General features: G+C 41.4%; 1 protein-coding gene across 3 annotated transcripts in view; it reads left to right on the top strand.

Annotated features, from left to right (window-relative positions):
- The window catches only part of TNXB (tenascin XB), a 51,241-nt gene that overhangs the window by 21,711 nt on the left and 11,366 nt on the right, over positions 1-18,164 (top strand). Inside the window, exons 7-20 of one of the 3 annotated variants that reach the window (XM_075259292.1) lie at positions 1,103-3,454; positions 5,195-5,275; positions 6,943-7,233; positions 11,546-11,830; positions 12,657-12,929; positions 13,232-13,504; positions 15,071-15,346; positions 15,569-15,871; positions 16,164-16,286; positions 16,372-16,509; positions 16,613-16,732; positions 16,990-17,133; positions 17,249-17,379; positions 17,768-17,900. In XM_075259292.1, the coding sequence (XP_075115393.1) occupies positions 1,103-3,454; positions 5,195-5,275; positions 6,943-7,233; positions 11,546-11,830; positions 12,657-12,929; positions 13,232-13,504; positions 15,071-15,346; positions 15,569-15,871; positions 16,164-16,286; positions 16,372-16,509; positions 16,613-16,732; positions 16,990-17,133; positions 17,249-17,379; positions 17,768-17,900 (4,923 nt within the window). Of the gene's footprint in view, positions 1-1,102; positions 3,455-5,194; positions 5,276-6,942; positions 7,234-11,545; positions 11,831-12,656; positions 12,930-13,231; positions 13,505-15,043; positions 15,347-15,568; positions 15,872-16,163; positions 16,287-16,371; positions 16,510-16,612; positions 16,733-16,989; positions 17,134-17,248; positions 17,380-17,767; positions 17,901-18,164 lie in introns of all 3 variants that reach the window. The other 2 variants (XM_075259291.1, XM_075259293.1) reach the window with 2 other exon arrangements.

The following is an 18,164-nucleotide window of genomic DNA, read 5'->3' as shown; positions in this document are numbered from 1 at the left end:
CACTACCAATAATACTTTACAAAAGGTTAAATGTGTATGTTGGCAATAGGATGGATCAAAGTGTACGATTTTATAGATGTAATGTGATTTAGTAACCTCTAGTCGTGAAGAGCACAGAGACTCTGCAGTTTGGAAGATTCTTGGAGTTTGTGTGAGATGTTATTGCGCAGTTTTCACCGCTGATGGTCACTGAGATATTTTGGGTATAATATGGTGAACCGACATGGGACCAGAATGGGATAAGGCCTCCTGTATGTCTTTATTATCTTCCTTATTATCTAGTACGGTCAATAGTCACTCATAGTTGAGATGCGTTCTTCTAGTTTTTGTGCACTGAACTCATTGTAGAAGTAGCAATAGCGACTGGGCCCATAATTCGGGATGGCCATCGAGAGCCCATTGCAAAAATCAGATTATCCTTCCTCCATTGAGGTAACCACCATCATTTTCATTATTTGGTAGTACCAAAATTGCTTGCCACAAGAAACTCTGGGAGAATAAAAAAATTGAGGGTTCCTAGAAGGGCTTCAAGAGAGGTTGGTCTTCAGAAGTGTTCATTGTTAATCTTAGTGCATCTAGTTGGAACAAATCCCAAGTAATATCCTCCATCGTGTTGGGTTAGACAATGGTAATGGTGCCAATGAGCAACTTAATGCAATGGGCGCAACTATTTGGGTTTATCCCAATGGGAATTTAGAGCAAGTCAAGATGGTTTCCATGCACCATTGAGTGAAGAGTGAGATTTTGTGAGAGTAGCGCCTACCTGGCCATTGCCTACTATACCATATGGTAAAGGTATTAGTCGTATTCTGTTTTTCTGTAAATTATTTCTCATTGTTTGGATAGTGTGACATAAAATAGTTGAACATTCTGGTTCCACAAGATCATTAAAAATATAAATTTGCTAAATCTCAATTTACTTTGTTACAGCGGATTCATCAAGACTAATTTTGTAATTTTTTTTAGGAATACATGCCTATTTCACTTGCCAGGTGTGCTAACATCACTTTATATTTTCAGAATTGTCTTATATCTTAACTTCATCCTTAATGTTGACTGCTAACAGGATAACTCTCATCTTCTTAATTTGGTGCTTTACTAGCTGGAGAAGAACGGAGACGTTTGACTGTGGAGGAGAAACGCATAGTCCACGGACCGGTCAAGATCTCTCATACAATTGACACTTCTGTGAATTTAGAGTCTACAAAACAGGGAAATTTATATCCTTCAAAGTTGCCGAGAAAGGAAATCTCACATGAAAGAGAAGAAGAAGAAGAAGAAAGTAAAGAAACTCTACTGGATAACCAAAAAAATAAAACCATCATACACACCCGAAAGAATATCAAAACTATTATCACAACTATATACGAAACACATCGGACTAAAGGAAGCCCGGCAGATCCTTACCAAGAACATGAAGATTCAGAGTACCCCTTAAAAATGCCTGCAAATAGACAAGATGAAGAGGTGATCACTACTGTGAGCGAAGAAGATTCAGAACACGTCAATCCATTGAACAGGAGAGACAAGTTACCAGGAACCAAGGTGGAGCGGTGGATAATCACAAGGAACATCACACATTTTGGACCATCCAAAACTGAAATCCCCATCCACTTGTATGAAGGAGAATCAGAAGATGTACACACAACCACTAGCGTCCATACTAAAGAGCTTATTAAAGGTGGTGGTCGATTGCCAGATAAGTCCAGAGTCGCCAAAAAGTTGTTAGAACTTGAATCCTGGCAAACCAAACCTTTAGAAAAACCAACCACAGAACCGTATTCTGGACATGAGGACAGGTTGGTTATTTTGCAAAGTGGAATTACTCCAGAAACATCAACAGAGAGTCATGTGGAGCCTGTTGGGATTGGGTTTGAAGGAGAAGAAGACATAGATGATCCCACAGACCCAACAAAATCTAGAAAACATGTCACGACATTAGTCAAGGTAAATAAGATTATCCATGTTTCTCGAAAAAAAACTGTAGGTGGAGAGGAGAATAGTAAACCATCTAATGAGACAGCTAGGGTGGAAGGACATGCACACGAGCCACCAACCTCAACAAAACCTAGAAACCAAACAAGAATATGGGGCTCACAAATAAAGGCTGTCATCGAGAACCTGCCTGAAAAGTTATCTATGTACAATGGGACATTTATTCAGCGATTAAAGAGTTATCTTCGAGCCACTTCTTATCCTCTTCGAGGCAACCAGACTGTGGACTCTGTGGCCAAAGCAATATACCTATACTTAATAAAATGGAAGCCTCATAGTTTTACAGATATGGTGTATGATCGTCTTCCACAAAAGACACCAGGAGCCACTGGAAACTCACAACCTGTAGGGGCATCCCGACTACAAGGCAATGTAGGGACCGCCAAAGCAATTGGTGATTCACAGGAGGAAGATGGTTTGGTTAGCGGACCAGATTCCACTAGAACTGTATCTGCCATTCCTAATATAGAGACTTTGGGAAGGGTTGAAGCTGCTGGGGAAATAAATATTCCAACGATATTGACAGTGGATAAATATAGGCCCGTCTCAAAAGAGATAGATGGAGATCTAAATGGAATAGGTAGAACCCCTGCCTCGACTGTAGCTGAGGTGGACTCTTCAAAACCTTCCAAACCAATAGCAGATAAAAGAACAGTGCCACAAAAGAAAGTTCCCCCTTCAAAAAAGGGCACTCCCCCAAAGCAGAAAACGGAAGATGAAATGGATAAACAAACATTGATAGAGGAGCCAGATCTAGATGTTGAAACATTTTCATCAGGTTCAAAGGTGCAGGAATATGAAAATTCAAGGAAGACTAGTTCGGGAAGCACCAATAAGAAACCTAAAGAGAAGGTAGTCCCTGGCTCCAAAACAGGAGGTGGTGCCGTAAATGTCGATGATATACCCAGAGGTCATGTGGATGATAGACAAGAACATGGTACCAATGAACCTCCAGTATTCCATAAAACACATAGAATAGAAAAGGAAGGGACTGTACACAAAGTACTGGTAGATAGGACTATTCCAAAATATCAGAACCCAACACGAGAAACTACAACACATGTCATTGACGAGACCTCAGAAACCAAAGACAATTCATTTGTGATCAATCACATTCCGGGATCTGGAGAAGACCAAGGTAGAACTGGCCCCATACAAAGTCCTATTGTTCTGAATGTTCCAAGTCCTGGTGCTCAAGGAAGACCCAGCATACAACAGAGAAATCCCACTAGCCTTGTGATATCATTAGAAGGTCTTGGGTTCATATGGGACAAGGCAGTAATCATTTATAGCCCATGGCCACCAGCTGCTGGTGTATCTCCTCATCAAATCGAGGTGGAAAGAGGAGTCAAGGAGGTGGAAATTAAAGATCTAGTCCCAGGAACTAGCTACAGACTTGATCTCCATGGGATGCTGAGGGGCCGCTCATCCAAGTCCTACTCACTGGTGGCTGACACAGGTACTGGGCAAGATAGCTTATAGGAAAGATGGGGAGCTTGGGTTATGTTGAGACTCTACTAGTTTATCTTTTTACTTGCCCATACCTTGACAAGGTAATATCACACTAATCGAATGATCAGTGTGTCTTGGAAGATTTAGTAGATAAATCCACCATCTAGAAGGACTGTATGACTTTTACTACTTTTCTTGTCCTCCTCCAAGCTTCTTGTGCTTTCCTTCGGTCCTTGACCCCAAGCTTTTTATGTGTTTTATGCCGTAACCTTTCGTAAGTTCCTTTTATTACCATTTGGATAGTTGGTGCCCACTGAATATTGTGGCCGTGGCATTGATAATTTTATATCTATTGCAAAATATTTTTTTGCATTTTTGATTTTTTTCTGGAATATTAACTTCTGCCTTAACTTTGATACCGATCTTCACGACCATTCACAGCCTGTCCATCAATCTTTCAGGTGGTGGGACAGATACTTTTCCATTAGATGATATTGATGTAGGATTCGGGTGCTGGTGGGTTGCAGATCAGACAAGGTTCTGACCATAGAGTCACTGACCATTTGCTAAAATTAGTCTTAGGGTTCAATTACTTATTTTTCCGTTCCTCAAGACATTACAGTAATATTTATTGGATGTCTAGGGTATCATATACCAGTTTTACCACCACCATTAATTACCCGACCACAGAGGGCATCTCATCTTTTGGAGGACCCAACATGTAAACATGATATGGACAGCCCATTCTTTATAATGGACACCATGTAATACTTCATTTCTCCTGTGGTGGTGCTGCAGGGAAGTTGAATGCTTAATGTTATGGTGATCGACCTGTGATCTTCTTGCACACTTTGACCTCTCCTGATAAGAATAGGGATCTTGATGTGTCGGTGAATATTGATATGGGACCAGACTTGCTCTTTCAATGTTTTTTTCACATTTTTTCCCTAATTTCTGTCTCGTTTCCCTCAGTCTGTTGCCCTCTCAACCACTCCCAGATGAATAACATCACAGTTTTACCTCACAGGCCTCTCTCTCCCTCTGCCGCTCGCTGTGTGCTCACCGTATGGCCAATGACACCGCGTCTGACCTGCTGATAACGCCTTTACCCTTCAGGCAATGTGAACGCACAAATGTATATATATATATCATATTGTTACAGAGTGTCGTGTGTATGTGTGTGTATGTGCAGCTGTATCTGTATGCTTGTCAACATCCGTAGTTCTTTCCCCACAAGCATACATGTATATTGGTGAAGTGAACGGAGTGTATATATGTGCTGTATACATGTATGTATGATATATATATTAATGACAGATATATGTACCTTCGCTTTCTGAGCCACTCTGTCATTATCCCTGTATATGTATATTCTATAGTATATATGTATAGGATTGCTGTCTATGTATACTATACATAGGCCTCACGCTGGTGTATGTATATATAATATATAAACTAGTATATATTGCTATGTGTGTGTGTAATCCCAGAAGATATAGTCACCTATATATCCATACATAGCAATATATGTTCACTGCTTTATAGCATGTCACCGTGCACATATTCTGCATGTAACATTCCTTGGATCGGCATGGAGGTATTAGATGTTTTTACAATATGGGGGGTGAAGAAGGGATAGCATGCAAGGGACACGTTATATAAAACGTAGAGTCATCGTCATGGGATTCAGGAGACCATGTTGAGTTGAGTCCTTTGGAAATAACATTGGTTTTGCCATTACTGACAGCTCCGTTAACCACAACCAGTCAACCACGCGTTGAAGTGACCACCAGAACGCCATATACAGCCGAAGTCATCACAACTAAAGGTAAATGATCAAAATGTCTGTGACCTTTACCCTCTCCTATCTAACCCAAGAGCAATGAAACCTTTGACCTCTTCTGTATACTTCTGTTCTTCTACATTGGTATAGCATCTTCTCCTTTGTCTTCATTATTAACCATGTTCAGTGTCAGGCTGAGGTTCCTTGGGTCCACCAGATAAAATGATTCTGGGGGCCCAACCCCGACAACCCATAGGAAATAGACCATAGGACTTTGTAAATTGGGATGTCTTCTGTTGGATTATGATAGTGTTCGAGCCCATGGAGGATCTTCTTGTATTCTGTTGGGATAGTCCAATACTGCTCAGGCTTAAGTATAAAGTATATTCTCATGTCCTAATTTTAAGTGTCCCCCGTACAGTACGAGAAAGACTGACATAGCCACCAACTCTGTAGGACCAACCAACTATTTAATATTGTTGTAGGTCTTTTGATGACCCTTCAACAGATGATCTTGGGTAAAGGAGGTTTAGGTATCTGGCAGCAGCATACCCATCTCTCCCCTTTATATACCCATGTATACTCAACCACAAGGGGCAGGTTCGTAGTGGGGCCAACCATGGTATGTGCTGTGGGTGCTGGTTGACAGGGATTACCAGTAGGCCACTTTTAGGTGCAATGTAAGGGCAGTGAAATGAACTTTTGCTTTGGATGAGGACTAACTGCACTGCCGACAGCTTTCGATGGCGTATGTGCACCTCTATGATTTAAGCCTATACCAGAGCTTTTACACCTTTCTCTATTGGGGCCTCACCAGTCAGAACATGGTGACATTTGGGTCACACCATTGGTGGAAGCCCAAGCCAAAATGAAAAGATGATCCCAGGTTGTCTTTCATTTTCTTTCCAGAATGGTATGAAATAAGCATAGAATGAGTCCATGACGTTTATAGTCCTGTTCAGCGTATGGTGACTGTTTCCTCAGGTGTCTTTACATACAAGTGGTGACTAGTGTGGGCCACCTCCCGATGGAGAAGTACTGCACTATACTATACTATGACATTGTGTTGGTTTTAAGCAGATCATACATTGTTACCAGCATAGCTGTTAAACAGATACTTCTTTGGTCAATGACTATTCCGTCGAACTTCTCCATAAAGTCTTGGTTGGTCGAATGTACATGGCTTGTCCATGGGGATAGAGAAATAAGCCACCATTGGACATCTCTAACAGTGACTTATCTTCCCTGAGAACAAAGGATTCTTCTTCCCCTACCTTCTGTTGGGGGAATATTGTCATGTGTTCATACAACTTTGGTTTTTGCATATGGACAGTTCAGGTCTATACTTCTACCTCTCAACTTCTCCTCAATTCTCAAATGAAGATGAGTACAATATCTACTCTTGACATCTCAGAAATAGAGCCTTGGCCTCCACCAACAAGCCTGGTATAAGAGTCTTAACTTCTACTTTTAAGCCTCTAGTCTATCTGTGAGTCCTAGCCTTTGCCTTCCAACCACATCTTCTTGTGTGACTAGAATTGTCGTGGTTGTGCTCAGCTCCTATGGTCAGATTCTTTGTGGGATTCAGGTTGCATATCAAGAACCAGTCCAGATGACAAGTGTTCATGCTTTTACAGGTAGAGAACTAAAATGTCTTCAAGGTTTTGTACATCAACTTTTATATAACCATATAGGCATTTTATTTTTTTCAGCTACGAAAAAACCTCCTGGACCCATTGCTCCATTGGGTGGCTTACAAATTCAAGATGTCACAAGTAGCAGTGTTACGCTAATATGGAAGGCCAGGCCGAATGTCTTTGAGTCCTTCCTGATTCGCTATGAAGATGTGACTGATAATTTGGGACCAAAAGAGACAACTGTTCCTGGAGACCAAAGAGAGGTGACATTGGAGGACCTGAGTCAGAACACCAGATACGCAATATCGTTGTACGGTGTGCGAGGAGGAAAACTATCCCGGCCTCTAAAGGAGGAGGTGACGACAGGTATGAAGGATCCCCTGGCACTACAAGATCAGCTCTAGCCATGGTTATTAGAAGGCATATTTTTACAGATCACAAATAGCAAATAAGACTGAGATATTATATGGTTGTTTGAGGACAGGCATTACCTAGAGTACAGTAGATCATCCCATTGTTGTCTGGAGCACTGACCTAAGCATTTAATAATCTAACCTCCCCGGAGACTGATAGAACATCAGCTTACTCCAGATGACTGATACACATTGATGTATTTTGCAGTACATCTCATGATAAGAAGTCAAGAATAGGCCAAAAAACATGATCTATTTTTAAACACTTGGAACCCGGGTTAACATCTGCAGTTCTAAAGGCCGCTCAGCTCAATTCCTGAAGATATATTCCCATGTAGGCTTCTTTCCCATCACGTCAGTACTTAGAATTGCCACGTTTTGCATTTGACATTTCCCTCGCGCATAGCTGGTTGCATTACCCTCTAGTAACTAAAGCCTCGAAAGCCACAAGTCAATTACAGTTCATGAAGTGTCTCATTTGGAGAAGCCATTGAGCTCTGCATAAACTCTTCTATAGAAATAATAGATTAGATGAAGAGAGGCTTTAACAACTGTGTATTTATAGTCTATCGGCCTACAAACCTTCATAACTTTGCAACGCAAGTGTCCTACTGATCAGGTCTCAGAGATGATCAGCTGGAGATGGAGATGCTCGATTGATGATCCACTATTCAAGATGTAATGATGGCCCAATGTGGTCTTAAGGTGGACATACAAATGAGTCAACCATATTAACCAAAATTTAGAAATTTAACACCAAACAATAGTTTGCCAAACCATGACCCACCATCATTGTCCGAAAACAAACTGGCCATGATTAAAGTTTTCATCCAATAGTCATGAAAGATATTCACGAATAATTGTTCATTCTTCACTCATCATGGGACATGTACAGTATGTCTGAGCAACTGTAAGAACCAATAAGGACAAATCATACAATCATTCAATAGTCTTTTTATGATTAACCTACATCTAATGTGTCTGGTCACCTATAGACCTTGCATTGGGGTCCAGTCTACAGAACTTGTATCTAATGTGTCTGGCCACTTATAGATCTAGCGTTGGGGTCCAGTCTACAGTACTGGTATCTAATGTGTCTGGCCACTTATAGACCTAGCTTTGGGTCCAGTCTACAGTACTGGTATCTAATGTGTCTGGCCACTTATAGATCTAGCGTTGGGGTCCGTTCTACAGAACTTGAATCTAATGTGTCTGGCCACTTATAGACCTAGTGTTGGGGTCTAATCTACAGTAGTTGTATCTAATGTGTCTGGCCACCTGTAGACCTAGCGTTGGGTCCAGTCTACAGAACTTGGTATCTAATGTGTCTGGCCACTTATAGACCTAGTGTTGGGGTCAGGTCTGCAGAACTTGAATCTAATGTGTTTGGCCACTTATAGACCTAGCATTGGGGTCCAGTCTGCAGAACTTGAATCTAATGTGTTTGGCCACTTATGGACCTTGCATTGGGGTCCAATCTACAGTATTTGGATCTAATGTATCTGGCTACCTGTAGACCTTGCCTTGGGATTCTTCTTATGGTCTTCTGCTCATAGACTTTTCCGATCGCACATCAACATAACATCACATTGGTCCTACTGACCAAGTTGATGATTCTTCAACTTGATATTGATCTTCCACTCTTAGGTTTTTTGGGAGCCTACTGGTGTTAGAATTATGTCTACTGATGGTACTCAATGTTTTTGTGATGTCCTGTTGATCAGGTCGATGATTCTCTGAGATTGATCCTGATCTTCCACTGTCATCGTCATCTTTGGTTGACTATTTGGGAAGAAATGGTCTTCTATGGATCATGAGACAAATATTAACGTAGCGATGGCTTCAATTACAATGCTACAATCTTCTTGTGGTCTTTAGCAATCCCATCTCGAAGATAACAGAACAGGACAATGTTGAGTAAAGTCACAGCTAACAAACACATGGGGAATCCCAAACCCACAACGTTTTTGTGCTTCATGTAAGTGAAGTAAATAAATAGCTGTGCAATGACTAATCTCCGAGCACTCGACAAACAAAACCAGAGATCCAGCCGTCTTCTCCGAGAAACCAATATCTCTCACAATGTTTGACCTTTCCCTAATCGGTAAACACAGTCACTGCACATCTTGTACTTATCTTCATCAGATCGACTTTGCTAAAATTGGCCAACACGTGATATGCTTTGTAACCGCACCCTGTGTAATGTCAGCTCTGACGGTCTGTAAATCCTCACTTCTATCTGTATATATTTTATTAAAAAAAATATTTATTCTCTCCATATTTTAAGAACTTAAAGGGAATGTGTCACCAGAATATAACCACATTTTTTATCAAGTTTTTCAGTTTTTTAAAAAAAGATTTTTTGGAGCGTTTTTGTAGGAAACATTCTCTGTTATCTACCGTTAAAAAAAATTCTAAAGAATTTGGAAGTTCTGATTTTGGCCACTAAACCAAATAATATGCTGAGACTTCCTGCAGAGATTTCACCTCACTTACAGCACACATATATGTTATCCACTCTGCACAGGTCACAGTTAGGGTTGAGCCGATCTTGAGATTTCAGGATTGATTTTAAAATCTGATTTCCGATCATTTTCCAGCCGATCCCGATTGTGAAATTTGCTCGAACACCGATCGGGATCCATTCTTTCCCGATTGCTCAACCCTAGTCAATGCTTGTCTATGGGAAAAGTCACTTTTACGGTTGAGCCGATCTTGAGATTTCAAAATCCGATTTCCGATCATTTTCCAGCCGATCCTGATCGTGAAATTTGCTCGATTGCCGATCGGGATACGTTCTTTCCCGATCTCGATCGCTGAACCCTGGTCACAGAGCATGCCTAAAAAAACTCACCCATAGAATCAATATTATCTGCTCCAGACCATTGTCTTATGGTCCGCCTCCAAGAAACAGCAAGTGACTGTTTTCGTCTTAATGGCAAGAGTTGAAATTGCAATATTTTTACGATTTTCTTTCTTGTTTAACATATGTATTAATATGGAAAATTAAAAACAACATTACCAAAAATTCTTAAAAATGTGTTTAACATAAAAAATGTGATTTAAACAATAGGTCATTTTTTGGCCGCACATTTTCTTCTAATGGAACGGCAAACAATGCCAGTAAGCTACACCTAAAGCCAACAGGAAATGTCACCGCCACAGCTTATTCACTACCAGGGTCACAAGGAAGATACTAGTGCGTTACTCTTCTGGGATCTGATCCCGTTATACATGGTGGTCATACAGACAACGCATACATCTGTGGGAATGAGGCCCTTACTGGAGCCAAAAAAACATATGGCAGCTTGGGACTCCTAATGACTGCAGTTTAGGCCATGTTCACATCTGTGCTAGTTGTCAGTCTGACAAGCCCAATTTTTTGCCCAGTGTCTGGAAAAAAATAATAATAAAACACCCAACAGACCCCCCCATTACAGGCAATGGGCTCCCTCGGGATCCATTGTTGTCCATCTTTGGACAGACCATTTTTCCATTCTTCTGGACCTGGAGACCAGACTCAAGGACACAGATGTGAACACGCCCTTAGTCTGAGCACCAATACGATGTAAAGTTACATAGAAGATAATGTAAATGACATAGCCAGTGGTAAGAGCGGAGGCAGCTGTTTCTTATAAAGTCCATGCTCACGTCTCGGGCCGCATTGAATTTTGGCCGGAGCTGATTTATAGCCTTCTCAGACACAATGTCTTGCTCTCGCTGACTTATTCACGTACAGATAAACTTTATTGGCAGTAACAAATACTATTACTTTTGCCAAAGCATTTATGGGTGAGTAAGCTCGGGCAGGGAACTCGTACGTTATCAGTGATAAATTACAGGAAAATGTCCCAAAAGTAGCTGGTATCGTGTTCAAGAGATAAGAATATTATATACGTGATGCATACCGATATATCCCACTACTAGGGTATGACATCATACATGTAGCTGATGCCAGCCATGCCAAATCCAGTATCAAGTGGCATCACATTACAGTGGACAGCAACTTTTTACTAGCTTGAGAGCATGGGTGACACCTGACAATGACATGGTGCCAAGTCCAACGATAAGAGGACATGCCTGGTCTATGTGCCCCTAAACACCATTCCCATGATCTTTAGGCTATTCCCCACCCCAATGATTGGCAAAAGTTTCAAAAACTGGTGCGACCATGCCACTTGTATGATTAAATTTTTACATAATTCTGTAATGGTTACAACAATTTGCTACATGTTTTTTAGTTCGGCTTATGTATTCTTACCCAGATTCATCTCCAGATAGAGGAACACCACCGCGCCTTTCTCCCCTCTCTGTGTCCGAGGTGCGGCCAGATTCCTTCCGTTTGACATGGGAACCTTTGGATGGGGATTTTGATGCCTATGTGCTACAGTATGGACCACCTGGAGGACCAAACAAAGAGGAGACTCTAAGAGGGGACGAGACAACTTACCTCATCACTGGGCTGGTGGTTGAGGTTAATTACACCGTGGAGCTTCGAGGGATTTGGGGAGACAGTTACAGCGAACCGGAGTCAATCTTTGTCTTCACAGGTAATAAGAGATAGGGTGATGGTGGAGAGAAATCGTGTTATCTTACCACTGTGGTGGTGACCACTGTGGAGGGACAAAGCCTTTAGATTAGATTAATGATAGAAGTGTGGTATCTAACAGGGTAGAAGAATCACTTTATGACCAATACATCTCCTGGAGTCAAAGGGCAAAGATAAAATTGAAGAGGTTGTCTAGATATTTGACAAATAACAGAGGAGAACTGTGCAGCTGTAAAAGTACCGCCACACAGTTCTCTCTATGATCAGCAGATTGTTTCTTGAGGAGAGCTTAGAAAATCTGCAGACATTTTTGAGTTGGAGGGAACCATATTCTCAGGTGGGAACTCCTACATGATATGATTCAATAAAGCCTCCATATGCAGTTAGAGGCTCGTAGAAGTACAGTACGGGCAGAGGAGTAATGCAATTGTGTCCATGACCATTTAGTCTTGGTTGTTGTAGATGTGAACATCTGAACCCAAATCTGTCCTCTTACCTTGTATCAGAAGACTCTTCATGACTTCTCATTAGGGTTGAGCCGATCTTGAGATTTCAGGATCGATTTTAAAATCCGATTTCCGATCATTTTGCAGCCGATCCCGATTATGAAATTTGCTCGATCACCGATCGGGATCCGATCTTTCCCGATCCCTCAACCCTAATTGTATATTATATATACAGTAGGGTTGAGCTGATCTTGAGATTTCAAAATCTGATTTCCGATCATTTTCCAGCCGATCCCAAAATTTGCTCGATCGTCGATTGGGATCCGATCTTTCCTGGTCCCGATCACTCAACCCTACTTCTCATCTCTTTCTGCCCAATAGAAAAACCCAAGCCTCCTCGTCTGGATTCTCTTTCTGCCTCTGATGTTCGCAGCGATTCGGCCCATCTCACATGGGAGGTCTCAGGTGGAGACTTTGACTCTTTTCTTCTGCTTTATCGGGATGCGGATGGACAACCAAGAGAAGTTGATCTAGAAAGTGATTTGAGGTCTTTCGATGTGAAGGAACTAAAGCCTGGAAAAAAATATAAATTCTTCTTATATGGTTTAACTAGTGGAAAGAAGAGTAAACCAGTGACTGCAGAAATCAGCACAGGTGAGAAGAGATCCAAGATAGGGCCCGTTTTTCAAGATCTCTACAAAATAAGTTATGTTGCATCTGTACCCTGACATATATTTTATTAGTAGTGGCTTCAACAGGCCATTTATGACCCTAGTAGGGCACACAGAAAAAGTTATATTAGAGAGGGCACCCCTTTAATGATGAATCCACTATCATGTAATAGTCACAGCAGAATGTTCTAGTCTTCTATAGGTTCTTGTATTCTATAGATATTTTATATTGACAAATACACCTGCCATCTTGATTTATGACGTTTCATGTTTGTTGTTCTTTAGAGAAGGCTACACCTCCACGTCTGGAGTCCTTCACTGCGTCTGAGGTCTACAGTGAGTCTGTCCGTCTCTCTTGGGAAGTCACTAGTGGTGAATTTGACACATTTCTTCTAATGTACCGAGATGCAGAAGGGAAACCTAAGGAGATCACTATGGATAAACAACAACGTTCCATAGAGGTTGAAAATCTGAAGCCTGGGAAGAGATATAAGTTTATTCTCTATGGAATTTCAGGGGGAAAGAGAAGCAAAGCAGCCATAGTTGAGACCACCACAGGTACTGGAGCTCACTGTGACATTTTCAGAAGCATAATAATGAATAAATGAGAGGAGAGACAGGGAGTCAGTACTATCTGTGCTTATAACATGTGCAGGCAGAAACAAGGAGACAGTACTATCTGTGCCTATAATATGGGCAGACAGAGACAGGGAAACAGTACTATCTGTGCCTATAATATAAGCAGGCAGAGACAGGGAGACAGCACTATCTGTGCCTATAATATGTGCAGGCCGAAAAAAGGAGACGGTATTATCTGTGCCTATAACATGTGCAGGCAGAAACAAGGAGACAGTACTATCTGTGCCTATAAAATGGGCAGGTAGAGACAGCACTATCTGTGCCTATAATATGTGCAGGCAGAAACAAGGAGACAGTACTATCTGTGCCTATAACATGTGCAGGCAGAAACAAGGAAACAGTACGATCTGTGTTTATAATATGGGCAGACAGAGACAGGGAAACAGTACTATCTGCGCCTATAATATGGACAGGCAGAAACAAGAAGACAGTATGATCTGTGCCTATAATATGTGCAAGCAGAAACAAGGAGAGAGTATTATCTGTGCCTATAACATGTGCAGGCAGAAACAAGGAGACAGTACTATCTGTGCCTATAACATGTGCAGGCAGAAACAAGGAGACCGTATTATCTGTGCCTATAACATGTGCAGGCAGAAACAAGGAGACAGTATTATCTGTGCCTATAACATGTGCAGGCAGAAACAAAGAGACAGTACTATCTGTGCCTATAACATGTGCAGGCAGAAACAAGGAGACAGTATTATCTGTGCCTATAACATGTGCAGGCAGAAACAAGGAGACAGTACTATCTGTGCCTATAACATGTGCAGGCAGAGACAGCACTATCTGTGCCTATAACATGTGCAGGCAGAAACAAGGAGACAGTACTATCTGTGCCTATAACATGTGCAGGCAGAAACAAGGAGACAGCACTATCTGGGCCTATAACATGTGCAGGCACAGACTGAGACAGTACTGTCTGAGCCTACTTAATTTGCAAGAAGAAGCACTACTATCTTTGCATGCATCAATTACAACAAAAGTGAGTGAGGTAGTACTATCTATATCTAAATAATTTCAGGGGTTGCGTTATATATTTACATAACTTATAACAAAAGATAGGGAGGCAGTATGATCTGTTAGAGGCAGCATTATCTGTGCCTACACAATTCTGAAGCATAAATATGAAGGTAGTAAATCTATGCTTACATCACTCACAGAGAAAGGTGGGGAAAGTGCCTTAGACATTGTCAGAGAAAAATTGGGAGGCAGTACTACCTGTGCTACATCATTTGCAGGGAGAGACAAGAACATAGCATTATCTGTGCCTAAATCAGAGAGGTATTGTGGCACTATCTAGATCTCCATCATTTATGAGATGGCACTATCTTTGCCATTAACTTGTGGGGAAAAAAAACTGTATTTCTCCCCTGAACAACATGACCACATACTGTATTTGATTATATGAATCGCTTTAAACAGTCATTGACAAAAGTAATCCTACAATTTTCACAGTGCCAAAAAAAGTTTCTCCCTCTGCAGCTCCTTTATTGGAAGCTCGACTGGTCAGCCTGGTGGCATCTGATGTGACCCAGGAAACCATAAAGTTATCGTGGAAAGTGGAAGGAAATGTTCAATTTGACACCATTGTAGTCCAGTGTCGTGATCCCGATGGTAGAATCAGGGAAATTGAGATTCCAGGAGAAGACACCAGCACCATTGTCCAAGGACTTCTTCCAGCTAGCAGATACGAATGTAACGCCTACGGTCTAAGAGGGAAGAAGAGAAGCATGCCCTTATCCACAGAGGTCACAACAGGTAGTCCATTAGTATATATATATGGATATACTACATAACCAACACCTGAAGGTTCCAGATTTTGTTAGTCTACAACACCCATGATGGGCTAAGTAGATCATATGTAGTTGGAGAACTTCTTGGTTTCTTGTTTCATCATTTTTCAAAAATATTAAAATTTTTGGGATATTTCTTATACTTATTTGCAATATTTATATATGTATGTATTTTTATATTTTCCAGCAAGACAAGGTCTTGAAAGACAAGGCGCACCTATCTTAAGTGAGATTTACCTTTCTTCACATGGACCACATGCCATTAATGTCTCTTGGGAGGCCCCAGAAGGTGCATTTGACTCGTTCATTATTCGATACGCCATCCAAGGTCAAGAGGAGTCTTCAAAAACAGTGACCATTGAGGGCACAGAGAGGACTATCCTTCTCACTGGTCTACAACCAGATACTGTCTACACAGTCAAATTGCATCGCCTCATAAATGGAGAGGAAGATAGTAGTCTTGAAGCTTCTGGAAAGACTGGACGTCTAGGTATTGAGAACCAAAAAATTTTTAATAGAGGTGGGAAATCAGAATTTCCTAAGGTGATATAGAAAAATGTGAATAGAGGGGGTTGTCTGTTTAGGACCCTTAGTCACATCGAGAGTAGCTATAAAGATTGTCTTAGTCTGGAGGACTTGTGTTCTTCTGTATTCTACATATTGCCAGGCAGTATTCCACATTAGCCAATGGCTAAAAAATAGTTTCGAGCTGGGGCACATAAAATGGCCATAGAAGTCATCTAGGCATCTACATTGAGGGTCATTTCCTTCCTTTGTTCTAGATTTGGAACCTCCAAGGAAACTCAGATTTACCAATATTGATGAAACCTCAGCCATTGTTAGTTGGGATGCCCCAAATCCTGATACAACTGCATTCAAAGTGTCCTATCAACTGGCCGACGGAGGTAATCTTACCTGCTCTTCTTAGTCGAGAAGTAAAACTATGGTAAACTGGGTTTTCCCCCAATGTATAATCTTCCAATGTTTTAGGAGAACCGGAGAGCATCAGTGTTGTTGGAACCACCACCCAATTGAAACGCCTCATACCTGGAACCCACTATGAGGTCACTGTGGTTTCTGTGCGGGGATTTGAGGAAAGTCAACCCCTGACGGACTTCTTCACCACAGGTAAATTTATGGGACTAAGTTGGTGTTTATAAACTTTTCTCAATGTTATCTAAACAACAAAAAGTGCAAAAAGAAGACTCTCTAATTCAGTGTTCTTTCGCAGCTGGAGGTGGTCCCCGATCTTTGCGGGCTCACGATATCACAGAAGTCTCAGCTCTTATGCGCTGGGAAGCTCCAACGGGACCGGTGGACAGATATTTGGTCACTTACAGAGCGGAAAACAGTAAGACTAGACTTGTTTGGTGGGCACGGTGAATGTAGACAACTTCTTTGAGAAGACCACCCCTGGTTTTCAACTCAACTTTTGCCCAGTTCTCTTTGAAAATCACCCTTCTAGAAGGCCATTTTCACTCAAAGATTTTGCTACTAATTCCATGTTGATTATTACAATATTATACCACTAATGGACGTTGTCCATTATTTGTTGTGGACCATATTGGTCTTGTCCAACTTGACCCAATTTTTTTTTTTTTTATGCAGTTCCCTTGGTCACGGTACCCGTTGCCGGTGATAGAACTGAGCTACCTCTGACTGGTTTACATCCTCACACTGAATACTTTGTCAGTGTGCAAAGTTCTCAAGGGTCCTTGACCAGTGCACCAACATCAACATCTTTCATCACTAGTGAGTAGGACTCTTCTCTCTCTTTTTTCGGTTTCCTAGGTAAAGAACTCTACTCAAAGGCCTTAAATTTATTGCAATCTATAACTTTACTGATGTTGACTTTGTTCACATATAGGTGCGGACACGCCACGAGATCTCACAGCCAGTCAAATCACAGCTCGTAGTGCGCTGCTTACATGGAAAGCTCCGGATGCCATGCCTGATGGGTATCTGTTGACTTATCAAACACCCGAGGGTGAAGTTAAGGTAGGGCAAACCTAAACTCTTCAACTGCGTGACAAACTATAAATTTGGCTTTGGATTTAAGATTGTAACAGATGAGGTAACGAAATTCAGATTAGATCTACATATTTATCTGGGAGAAGTTACTGGTTTGCACCAAAATGCAGCACTTTTTCCATTTTCCAATCTACTTGCTAGAGAAGGGAAGAGATCAAGCCGCAGAAAACTAGACTTTGCACCCTGACTGGTGTAAATGCCAATTTTGGCACATGAGACCTCTCAAGATGCACCAGAATTATTATGGGATTGAGGCTCTTTCATGAATGAATTCAGACTAGCAGAAGAAATGTGCGTCTTCATAAATTCCATCCAATATGTTTTGCTATATTTGTGTGCACTTGAAATCTTTCAGGAAATTCGTCTGTCACCTCATCTCTCATCCTTCACGTTGAGTCAACTCAATCCGACTACTCAGTACCGAGCCCAGCTCAAAGCTCTAAGAGGTGAAACCAGCTCCGCTCCCATCTCCACCACCTTTACCACAGGTGAGTCATTGGTCAAGATCCTAGATTGACTGAAAGGTAAAATATTTGCACCCTGGGTCATGTCTTCGGAACCAGTATCCTGCCCCGGGTTTGCTCCACCTCGTCCATCCTCTCCCGTTTTTACAGGGGCCTGCAGACTATAGTAACACCAGTGGCCATACGACAGGCTAGTGGTGAAAACGGATTGTAAAACACAAAGCAAAATAGGAACACAATATAAGTGTAACAATGATAAATGTATCAGTTCCATTGTGTATTCTACGC

The sequence above is a fragment of the Leptodactylus fuscus genome, chromosome 11 (assembly GCF_031893055.1).
Source record: "Leptodactylus fuscus isolate aLepFus1 chromosome 11, aLepFus1.hap2, whole genome shotgun sequence".
In the NCBI taxonomy this organism is placed as follows: Eukaryota; Metazoa; Chordata; class Amphibia; order Anura; family Leptodactylidae; genus Leptodactylus; species Leptodactylus fuscus.
The sequence above is the reverse complement of the archived record's forward strand: the minus strand, read 5'-3'. Positions and strand labels throughout refer to the sequence as shown.